We start from the raw sequence: 11,845 nt of genomic DNA, 5'->3' as shown, positions 1-11,845 counted from the left end.
CCCCGATGGTATACCTTTACTTATGGGGACCTTATAGTAGATCCAATTATTTGTTTCTCAATGCGCGGAAAGTTAATAGGTCAAAAATAGTCCAAGCGCCTGTAAAAGTGTTCTACTCGGCGCACACTGATGTTCAGGGTAAAGTTTCCTCTCAGGGGTAACGCGTTCTTCGTAAAATTCGTGCCGATTACACTTCGCATGCTCTACATTTAACAGTGATGTCGCCAGCGGGTACCTTGAGTAAAATGGCCGACAGATACGACGAGGGGGGGGGGGGGTCAATAAAACCTTGAACACCTGGCCATCACCGCCAGAAACTTTTCGGAACTTCAAAGAATGATTCCGTACATGACTTGGACAATATAAATTGCATGTCGCACTTCGTATTATAAATTTAATTTTTTAGAGAACTTTCAGGCGGACCCACTTGAGCCGTTATCTTGTTCAATTTCCATCTGCTTAAAGGGAATATAACCTGCAAAGCAATATTTATGGAAGACCCCTTCAATTTTTCGAATTACCCTGTACAGTGGCGCCAAACAGATATAGCTGCAGACGTTGGTGTTCCACACCAAATACCTGAGATTATATTACCTTTAAATGCTAATTATTCTCGTTACGTGGATCTGTTGATGCCCTTAAAGTATATTGATACTTGTTTTCATTAGTGTGCACACACCACCGAGTGCGGTTAAAATTAATTTCGTCTTTAGGCTTAAGTATAATTTTATGTCAGAATTATTTCTTATTTTATATTCCTATTAAATGTTTCATTTCTTGGCAACCCTCTGAAATTGGTTTTCTTAATTATTATCTCTATATTAAAATCCTCTGGACAAGTTTTTATTTTAACTACCGCTAAGTCCGAAAAGTTAAGCGAGTTAACCCGGGCTATTTCTTTTAAATGTGGAGGTAAAATTTCGAAAATAAGCTTATGAGGCCTAGTGTCCTCTTAATTGACATGATACCTCAGTCTGATCTCGGTGACCTAACGCTATTTGGTGTCCTGTATGAAGTAGAATATGGGGCCCCTTAAAAAAATTTAGACCTTACTTTTTGATTTAATATGAAAAAATAATTAAAAAAAAAGCATTTATCCTTTAAAGCCGATAGATGGCGGTACGGTTATTGAAACTCTCTTATTGAAATTTTGAAGATGAAACCATATTTTGCTAACTTAAGGTAATGAAATAGGGCCTAAAAATTCTTCTAAGGGGACCCAACAAATCGCGAGGCCAGGTAATTAACAAAACTTGGTGGTAGTTGAACGGTAATTAAATCTTTCATTAATTATAGCAACCTTTAATATCGGCCTGTAATCGTACTTTTGCAACAAAGTGTAATCGGACTCGACTAGGAATCAAAACCAATCGTTAATGCTTTGATATTGTATCCATAGTCACCCGTTCGTCTATGTCGCGCGAACGCATTAAACGCAGGACGCGAAAATCGTTTTTTATTCGCCACCCTCTCCCCCGCCGTCACCCCCTCTTAAGAGTCCGTAGGAGAAAAACGTTTGGCGCTTCAGCCTATCTCTTATTCCAATTCGAGCAAAAACAGTGCGTTGGGGACTTAGCAATTTCATTGCATCCCCTCCCCCTCAATTGGCAGTAAAAATATAAAGCAGGCGAAGGAAAAGAGAGTTATCGGAAACCAGGCTGGGACGGAAGATACACCCAATGGATTGTAATTCGGAAATAATTCACCATAGCCCGTTAGGACCTCCCTTTTTATTGCTTTTAACTCTCCTCAAATGAGTTTGATTACCCATGAAGAATTTTAATGGCATTTGCTCGCCTCCCTGTCCCATCTTATTTTTGACGATGGGGACGATGGATCCACCAAACCCCCCCTCCTGATTTATGTATAAGTTCGTATTTTTAATATTTGGTAAGATGAAACGACAGTTTGCGGTTTTAACCCAAAGAAATTAAAGCCTTAAATCTGTCAAAAAATCCCATTGAATTTTTACACGCTCTTTATCTTAGAGCCAATGGGGACGTAGTTAAAAGGCTGGAGGGGGGACGGGAAACGCAGGGGGAATGCTAATAAATCCAATGACGTTTTTATTATTATTGCCAAAAAAAAGGAGATTGCAACCCAGAAAAATTTGACTTTTTGGATGGTTCTAATTTAAGATATTTTTATCTTATTTATTTAGCACCCACTTAATGGTTATTAAACAAGATAATATTTATTTTAAAACAATACTTACTTTAAATAAGATGGTAGATAACGCACGCAGTTGATTATATATACAAAGTTGTATATTTATTAATTTACATCCGCAAAAGTGACAAATTTTCATGGCTAATATGGACCTAAATTGGCCAATTATCGTACAAATTTTAATTTTTTCTTCATTAAGGTGACATGACAAAATATGATAAATTATACCCTATAATTAGCTGTACAGACAATTTTGAATATTACATATGTCACATTCAGGCTATTTTTAGCTATAAAAAATTCATTTATTTCATACAGTAGTAGTAAAGTAATTTTAATTATACATGAAAAAAAATCCAACACTCGGGCATTAAATAAATTAATTGGAAATGAAATCAAAAAAATATAATTTAAAGAAATTGCATAGTTAAATGCTCAAAATAAAACAAAAATTATTTGAGAATATATAAAGCAGACAGTTGCGCTAATAAGCCTTTAAAAATATTTTTTATACTTTTGTTTAGAGTACAATTTATACATGCGTAAGCATTTACTGTTTTGCTTCAATAAAACCTGTTTGTTTTTTTTTTCATCAAGTCTCAAACTTTTTCGCGCGGTTTAAACATTTTATGTATTTGTATCACAGCTCTCGGTTTTTATTTAAAAAGTGCTTAGTATTTTTTTAAAACTGCTTTGGAAAAGAAAATTGGAAGGAAAATTATTCATTCGGGCGCACTTCAGCGGAGGGGTTGAATTTTGCCATTCGCTTGTATATTTTTAATCATTCACTAGAGTCAATTTGCAGGCATTCATTTATAGTAGTTGAAAATAGATTTTTAATTTTATACTTTAAATACGATTCCTCAATTAAAAATTATAATTTTCTTCCAGTAATGAATTTGAAAAACCCTGTAAAATCTAGAATCTTGGCAAAATCTATCGAGATGATTCTTACATATATCGTTGCATTATATACACGCAAAAGCTTTCCCAAAAAGGTCAAACTGATTTTTTAAAATTTATCTTATTATTACCAAAAAAAAAGGTTACAAATAATTTCAAATTAAAGGCTGACGACACTCTCATTAGCCAATGATTAAATTGCAAAAATAATTTTCAGTCTTAATATTACATAATTAACACACTTATAGTTTCAAAATTATTATAATTGCACTTTACAAGGCCATTTGTCAATTAAATTAATTACAATCTGTTTTATCGTTTTCAAATCAGAGCCAGCCTTTATGTATTATTATTTTAATATTTTTAGAAAAAGTTGAAAAACTATTGCTTTAAATATTTCAAATACTGGTTCATCATTTTCTAAATAAACGGTTAGCCAAAGCTCCTTATTTACAATGTTTTTGGAAACTAAACGAGTATCAAAACAAAAATTTTAACATGGAAAAAAATTATAAAACAACAGTCGACTAATCGCGTATTTTACACAACTACTCTGTACATTTTAATACAATTTACATTAATGTGGCACAAAGGAGGGTTTTAGGAGGGGTGAGTATGTGAGAAAGGTTATTCCTTGGTGCAATTATATAGATATTAGTGCAGAAAGTCATTATAAATTAATAAAATTACAATAGTGGGGTGTAACTTTGATCAGTCGTGCATTATATATATAAACTATTTAGATAAGCTATTTACGAAGAAAAATTAAGAAATATTTATTAGGCTTGATGATAAAACTGTTTATAAGGAGATAATGTTATATTAGGGTAAAAAATTAATAGTTTTAGAAATAAAAAAAAGCCCGATATTTTACAAAAACACTGAAAAAGTTATTTTAAAATCAAAAAGAAGAAACGCAATCACCCACAGCAAAATCTATAATACAATGTTCAACTCACTAATAAAAATAATCCGTTTTTTAGACAAATACGTCAACAATCTTCCATTATTGACTTCTTATAAATCAACCATATATTCCAAATGGAATGATATTAATGTCCTAATTTTTAGTAGTACAATCTTAATTGTACGAGTTTATGTTAGTTTTCATTTCCTCTTACTCCTTTGAAAGCTGTTTAAGGAGCTGGTCCGATATGAATTTCAATGACTGTATATCAATTTTACAATGACAGTATTACATACAGCGAAGCACTATGGATACCGTATATGTATGTCTTAGTTCATATTCCAAATTTCCTAGTGATTTCAGCATGGACCGTGTTTATTATTTTGATAAAGCGTAACTGAAGCTATATGGTCATTTGGCATTACCTGCAATTTTGTTAAAAATACATTTTTAATGTCTTTATTGAAAAGACGAAAGGGTATATGCAAAATTTACTTCAAAAATCATATCTTGATATCCATAACAAAAGGTTGAGCCAAAAGGATTTGTGGTATTGGTAGATGAAGTACGATTTAAAACTACTGGACGCTCGGATACTCCATCTAATTTGTCTTTAATTGTATCCCACTAAGAATAAAATTCAATTAATGCTGCGTAATTAATAATAAATTAAACCAAACCATGGTCCTAGCTATGCCACTGTTTTTATGGTAATAAACACGGAACTAAAATGCATTTAGATCTCAAAACCCTTTGCTAGTTTATACTATTTAATTTTACGTTCTGATTAAATAATTCATCATTATTTTTTCCTTTCAAAGGGTTTTTGAAATAGCTAAGGGGATTTCTTAGGACTAGTAAGAACTCGCGGCATACTGTTAGTTCTAAGTAACGTTATGATTTATATAGTTTTTAGTTAAAGAAAATTAAGAAAAATTATTGTTGGGTTAATGGGACCCGCCACATTTATTTAAAAGGCTGTGTTCAGTAAATCTAAAAAAGTTCAGCGCTGAGCTCAACAGTCAGCTGTTTTTTACTGAATGAATTTTTGGACTTCCGGTTTTGCCGTCACGTTGCCCATCCGTTGACCAACGAAGTCATCAACAAAAGAGCAGGTTTTTCCATTGCTCAACAGTCATGTGACTTCGCAGTACGGAGTAAAGCTAGCTGCAGATGCCACAACAGACTATATTTTACAACAAGCGTAAAAAGCGTTCAACAAGATCCTACGTCACATTAGCAAGAGTCATCGAAAATAATTTTCAGATACTTCGTTGAGAGTTACTGAACGCAGCCGTAATGTTACTTCAGTTAAAATAATTTAAATAATCGTCTTTTATAATAAATTTGTATTATGACTATCATAACTATAAATGACTTCATCATAATGAAGTAACCCCAATACCTTAGTAGTAGCCGTGATAACTTCCTGGGGAGGACCAACATCAACGAGTGTAGGCGCTTGGTGCTTATTTCTGCGTCCATTATTTCGGTAATTTCCACCCTGGTTAGGTGGCTTTTCCAATATGGTTACAGGGAAGGAAAAGTTGCAACGGAAATACATGTTGAAATTATAGTGTCCCGGATAGTTAGTATGTAATATGAATTTTTTAACGCTGTGTTCACGAGCATCTATTAAAATATCCTGGAATAATAATTTATTTTATTAATACTTCATTATATTTTCCAAAGAAATGCAAAATTTTACCAAGCCCAAAGAAAAATAATTGAAAAAATAATCAGATGAACGCAGTGAAACCAGCTTGTGAGAATTTGGACTGTGAATTTTCATTTTATCTTCAGCTTTGTAAAATATTTTGTTTGGGTTTCCCAGAGAAGATAGTACATCCTAAAATTTACAAAATAATTTTAATTTTAATTATATTCGTATAATTGTTTTATATAATATCTTAAGTAACATAAACATAAGTATGACACAGGATTTGAGTTAATGGTAGTCAAATTCTCAAAATAGGTTTTTGTTTATACTAGTCAATTTAATATTCCAATATAATAATTTATTGTTATTTTGACAAAGTAAAAGTTATTTTTACAATTGGAAGTGTTTCAAATTTCATTAGGCCTTTTAGGATCCGCGGAATAGGCTATCGGAGACAATTTTTCAAGCTCTATTAACTGACATTTCTATAGACTAGCTCACGAAAAATTCCCTGAACCACGTTATTGTTTATATGTTAATTAAAAAATTAGCAACGGGAGAATAGTGTCATACCATAAGTAACATAATAACAATAAGTATGACACTTCCTATTGCTTTAATGCTAATTTTCTAACCGAACCTTTTTTCGGCACTGATACTCTTTTCAAGTTGTGACTTGGACTCGCAACTTACCGTTTTGGATGACTACTTTTTGATAAAAATTTAAGCCTAATATCGGAAGTTGCGAGGGGCTTTGGCTTTGTTTTGTAGCCCGCGTGCGAATCATGCGTGATAAAAAAACATGAGCTTGTGTCGCCGAGGAAAACTTTTTTAATTTTTATCATTTTAGCCTAATATTCCGCCTATCTATCGGAAACCAGATATTTCGGCTTAGCGGTAGTCTCGCATATTTTAGACACTAGACGGCTCTGTGCTGAGAAAACATCTTGATTACGCAATAACTATGAAAATCAGTTTGGTTTGTAAATCTCGTTAATTGTCATACTTATTTCTATTATGTTACTTATGGTCATACTCATTTGTATTTTGTTACTCATGATAATATTAAAAAGTATTGGTTTATTACTTGGGCTGAATCCCCAAATTTAATTTCATGTGTCATAGCTTGTTTTTTCAATTCTAGGAGTTTTCTTGGACCTAAAGCTACGATATTAATTAAAAATATTAATTAAATTTAATTAATGTTGGCAGTTAATTACGTACCTTCAGCCACTATATATAACTTGATGCCTTTTGAGGTATCTTTTTCGCGGATTACTTCTAGCTTTTCTAAATAGCAAGAGTTATAAAAGCATGGCAGCGGTAGAGGGGGTGCCCTGGAATTTATAAAAAAAATTAGGTTTTACTTTTAACTTACTTAATAATTTTATTTTTTCTACAGTGGTGTAACCAGGGGAATCCTGGTTAATTATTCACCACTCTTTTTATTGAAAAATCAAAATATTATTAACTTTGTGTCTTGTAAACTATTTCCACTATAAATGCACATTCGTGAGACAACGGGCGAAGACCCATTCGGGAACTGTAAGCTGCCCAATCCATGAGCAAAACGAGGCTGAGCAAAAAAATGCTAAGAAATTGTTAGTTTTTCGATTAAATTCATTAAAACATTATCATAAAATTTATGGTTACCTGACACCTTATATTATACTAAGCCCCTCCCATAAAATCACTGTCAGGTAACCATTGGACGGACGGACCACATGCGCGTATATGTAAGCTACTCTCAAAGCCACAATTCCAAGTATGACATCATACGTAGCTATTTCCTTTCAAGAGGGCAAGCGCTCCATTTTTAAAAATAAACAAGTAGTTCCTAAACGATAGGTAATGGTGCCGTCCGCCCTTTCATTAACTTTTCAATAACTTACCTGAAATTTTGATTCTATGGGAAATGAAAAGGATAAGCCTCTAAAATTTAAAACGAAAACTTGCTGCGCCGCGTCATAAACTATAATTAAAATTAATTATGGTTAATGTTGGATTATATAATAAAAAAATATATATAATTTTTTATACCTCCAGGATGAGTTGCACCAAATGAATGATCAATTTGCTCTATTGTTGGTGGAACTTCAGGTGAACTAAATGGTATACCACTAAAACAATAATGAATATTTTAGTTATAATTTAAATAATAAAATGAAATGTTTAGTTTTCAATTGTTTATACCAGTATTTTAGTTTAACTTTACTCATATTATAAACTTCTATGATCTGTTAAAGAAGTATTTTAGTTATAAAATATTTACGACATGAAGTTATTTGAATTGTCATTACCTTGAGCCTCTGACAAATTGAGTCAAAAATAAGTCTAATGCCATCTTGGGACAAGTTAATGATAAGATCAGTTCCCAAAGGATTCTATAAAATATATAATTATAGAAGACAAATAAGCTTATTGTTGGCTTATAGTGATGTGGAATATTTTTACTTTTTCACTATAAATAACTTCTACATCTCTTATGGTTCTGTAATGTTGTTGTAAAATTAAAACTGCTTGACTGAAGGTCATGCCTGAAAAATAAATAGGGGTTAAGATTATAATATATATTTTTATTAGGTAAAAGGTACTAACATTCTAGAAAATTAGTAATGCTTATTTATTTATAGGAAAATACCAACACCCTTATTATAATGAACTAGAAAAAATTGTATACACCCATAACTAAATTCAAACAGAACTTAACTAGACTAATAGGTCAAATAATATTGCGTAACTTGTCATGTCAAAAAAGTGGGTGTTAAAGGTCTATTATTTATGATGCATCCTTTTTAGAAATAGGCCAAGCGAATATTATAACTGGGAGAAGGGCCCCCTGGGGATCATCCCCATGCCAACAAGCAGCGATCCCCGCCAGCATCTCTCGTTACTCTTTCGCCCGCAGCTGAGTCGTAGCTGGGCTGGCTGAAGGCCAGTCAGCTGTTTCTACGCGAAAAGCCCCCGCTGTAAGCTGCGTCGCGCCTTTGATCTGGGAATAAAAACTCACCTAAGACTAGGCCTATTTCCCATTGCTCGTTCGAAAGCGAGCGTTCGGGAACCACTTCGAGCTCTAGCATTTTCGGAGTCCTCGAGGAACCCCCGCGAATTCTCAGATCATGAGCGAATTTTCATCTGTAGCTGATGAACGGTTAATTCCGAAACAGTCGCAAAAGTCACTTCGCTACTCTTTGTTTGGCATAGTTATCGCCATTATTACGAAAAACTTTTTTGACGGACTAGTCTTCTGCTCTCGCTGCTGCAGGAAACATAACACACGCATGCGTCGTCGCTCGTAAACATTGGAATCCCAGCCAGCCTTTCACAACGCTCCGCTTCCGGCGGGGGGGGAGGGTCGCTTCTGTGGTCTACCTATACCCCCTCGAAAAGTTTTTTTATTATTATTTCTTTGTTGTCATACGTCGTTTAACAGTACGAACGTTTTCTGGGGAAAATGACTCTACTCCTGGAAACTTCAATTAGTTTATAGGCTCGAATAGATGCGTATCTCGCCTGCAGAGGGTTTGCGCCGTATAAAGTTTGCTATCTCTGCGTTTTGTCATTTACCAATTCGTCTGTATCTCCCCCACAACACTCCCCGCGCCCTCCGTATCTCTCCTTTTTGGGGGCAACGTTCATCAGAAACCACTCTCGTACCATATAGGAGGATCACAACGCGATATACACCTACATCGTTTCCCGCAACAGATTATCGCGTTTAATGCCATTTCAGCTGTTCGTGGAATCGCGATACCAATAAACTTCGCGAAGCGCGCGTGTAGTTGGTCAATAATTAATTGTACATTTTAAATAGGATAATTAGCTCAAAAATAGGCCTTCTCCTGTAAAAGTGTTCGCGCCGCGAAGCAAGGTCGTAAAATAACCACGAAATTATAAAAAATATTTTTATTTGACACTTTTTTTAAAATCAGGGTACATTTAAAATAAAAACAATGATGACCAGAAACAACATTGAAAACATATACAACATATTACCGGTAATAAATGTATTTTAAAAACATTTAAAAAATATTTGTTTAAAATTTGCTATAGAGAGCTCTCTTCCGTATCGTTTTTTTCCGCCCTTTTCGAGTTTTGGAACGTCTTCAAAGTAAATGAAGATTCCAATCAGATGGATTGTATTATGTTCATGGACGGGAGGTAGGAGTTAGTTTTTTGCCGAATCGGAGACCTCTAAATTTATATATTACACAAGTTTTTAAGCGCGATTTTTGAGCAATTGGTCGCTATCACCACATGGGCATTGGCATGGGCCATTCCTGGTGCATGGGGGGCATCGATGGCCAGCCCATTTCTTCTTCTTTCATGCTAGAAACAAGATAAAATGGCGTTGTTAGAATATTATCCATAATTAATTCAGCTAGCTAATACGAGATTGCGGAGATTCTAAACCCCACCCTGGACAATTTTGTAGCGAAAGTTCGTCTGCTTTAGATTTTTCATGACGCTCTTTTACGGTAGGTGGTTTCATTTCGCTTGTCCCGGGATAGGCCTCCGCTGGTGTGGTTTTTTGATTTTACCGGTACAGCGGGCTATAAATTCTGACAACATGTCCCGGGATATCGGAGTAGGGTAAAAAGAGTAACGCTATGACGTCATTTCGAGTCGGAGTAAAAACGTTTTTCCAAAATGGCTGCCTGTGGCATTTTTAGCAGATAAATTTTGGCTAGCAGACGACAAAATCCGATTTATTCTCTTTACACCTACTTTTCAGAAAGAGTAATTATCATCCCCGGAACAGGCGAATGAAACGTTTTAGGGTAAAAAGAGTACACTTTTAGTCCGAGAACAGGCGAAAAGAAACCACCTATGATTACGTTTTTAATATTAACAAGTAGACGAACTTTCACTGGCATGTATGCAGAGCCTAATGGTATTCTTAGAGACATTAATGCATTCTTGGTACACTTGGATAACAATAAATACCGTTGGTATTCATATAAACTGAAAACTCACCTCATGGGTAGTGGGATGGGAATAAGAATCTTGGTCGGGTGTAGAACCTTCTTGAGAAGAAGTAACTTCAGGAGTTTCTTCTTGCCAATTAGCGCTTCCGTTTCTTCGAAAGACGTCATGATGATGACCGCGCAGAGTGCCAAAGCCAAAAGTGTTACCGTTCTCCTGCCGAACATGATTTTGTCTTTGTCGGGTGCTTTTTTTTGAAAAAAGAGAAAATAGTAACGTTGCGAATCGATTTGTATTCAATTTCGTATTATTCTTCAGTTATATCTGATTCATTTTAGGGATGAAACCCATATTGATTATCTAACTACAGCGATGTTATTTATCGTAAAAAAATGTTATTGGGAAAGAAACGTTCTTTTACTCTGGACATTAATTTCGAATTGAGGATGTACATTTTTTTCATAGTTGCGGAAAGGTTATCAATAGAGTACTTTTACTCTCTAAATAAAAATGGGTAGACAGATTGAAAGACATTTTCTTGGGAGTACTTTTACTAAGAAACATCAAAGTTTTCTTTCGACTAACATTTAACTTATCAAACTTTACTTACTAGGAAATTATCCGAGCTACAGTATCCACAAAACCGAAGTTTCTAAATAGTTTCGGATAGAAATCCGAAGAAGTATTTACCGTTACTTTTACTCTAAACTCTTATTGTAAACTGTTCCTAGGAAGCTGTTCTTCAGTGTGATCCTTTCTACCATTTTGATCCTGTATTTAAGCATCTCGTCGAATGCAGGTTCCTTCCTAGATGAGGACCCCCTTTGCCCCCTCCTGGTACACCCCACCCCCGCTCAGGTGTATTTCTTACAATCGCGAATACCATCTTATTATAAATCCCTACCCCCCCTTAAACTGTCATAATCCCCGTTTTCACCCATCGCCGGCTAAGAGGACTGAAATTTCGTTTTCTATACGCCGGAGCGTATCAAACGAGTATCGTCAATATTATGGAGAAATGGGGTGTTTCCTAATTCGGGAAGAAGAAGATTTTTTTAAATTTGTCCTACATTTGTTCTTAGTTTCGCGCCTTGCCACTGCACCCCGGGTGGCGATAGCGGAGTTCCTTGAACTTCAACCGCGGCGAAAACGGAAAAGTGTGCTTTTTATAAATAACGTTTAATTTCACTTCCCAAAATTGTTAGGGGGTCACCAGGTTCGTCGGTAGGCGGTAAAAGTATTTTCCTCGGCGTTGGAAAGAGGTAATTAAGATGCTATAT

At 34.8% G+C, this 11,845-nt stretch overlaps 1 protein-coding gene and 1 long non-coding RNA gene across 4 annotated transcripts; both read right to left on the bottom strand.

Moving 5' to 3' along the window:
• Positions 1–2,354: 2,354 nt before the first annotated feature.
• Positions 2,355–9,159, bottom strand: LOC149926464 (phagosome assembly factor 1). Of its 2 annotated transcripts, none has more exons than XM_090158453.1 (13): positions 8,650–9,159; positions 8,094–8,176; positions 7,940–8,023; positions 7,833–7,876; positions 7,680–7,759; positions 7,532–7,611; positions 7,112–7,230; positions 6,864–6,976; positions 6,727–6,803; positions 5,688–5,828; positions 5,385–5,624; positions 4,475–4,606; positions 2,355–4,404 (listed from the first exon to the last, which is right to left on the bottom strand). In XM_090158453.1, the coding sequence occupies exons 1-13, from the start codon at positions 8,717–8,719 to the stop codon at positions 4,339–4,341; spliced, it is 1,329 nt and encodes a 442-aa protein (XP_090014579.1). In that variant the 5' UTR covers positions 8,720–9,159; the 3' UTR covers positions 2,355–4,338. The 2 variants fall into 2 exon arrangements, with proteins under 2 accessions (XP_090014579.1, XP_090014580.1); XM_090158454.1 differs by having other exon boundaries at positions 7,112–7,215.
• A 414-nt stretch (positions 9,160–9,573) lies between these two features.
• LOC149926463 (uncharacterized) lies at positions 9,574–10,847 on the bottom strand. 2 transcript variants are annotated; one of them, XR_016474032.1, is made up of 2 exons: positions 10,617–10,847; positions 9,574–9,968 (listed from the first exon to the last, which is right to left on the bottom strand). It is a non-coding gene; the product is annotated as an uncharacterized LOC149926463 (long non-coding RNA). The 2 variants fall into 2 exon arrangements; XR_016474033.1 differs by lacking the exon at positions 10,617–10,847 and adding an exon at positions 10,058–10,252.
• Between the last annotated feature and the right edge of the window lie 998 nt (positions 10,848–11,845).

This window comes from Leiobunum rupestre, chromosome 9 (assembly GCF_980474605.1).
Source record: "Leiobunum rupestre chromosome 9, qqLeiRupe1.1.hap1, whole genome shotgun sequence".
Lineage (NCBI taxonomy): Eukaryota > Metazoa > Arthropoda > Arachnida > Opiliones > Sclerosomatidae > Leiobunum > Leiobunum rupestre.
The sequence above is the reverse complement of the archived record's forward strand: the minus strand, read 5'-3'. Positions and strand labels throughout refer to the sequence as shown.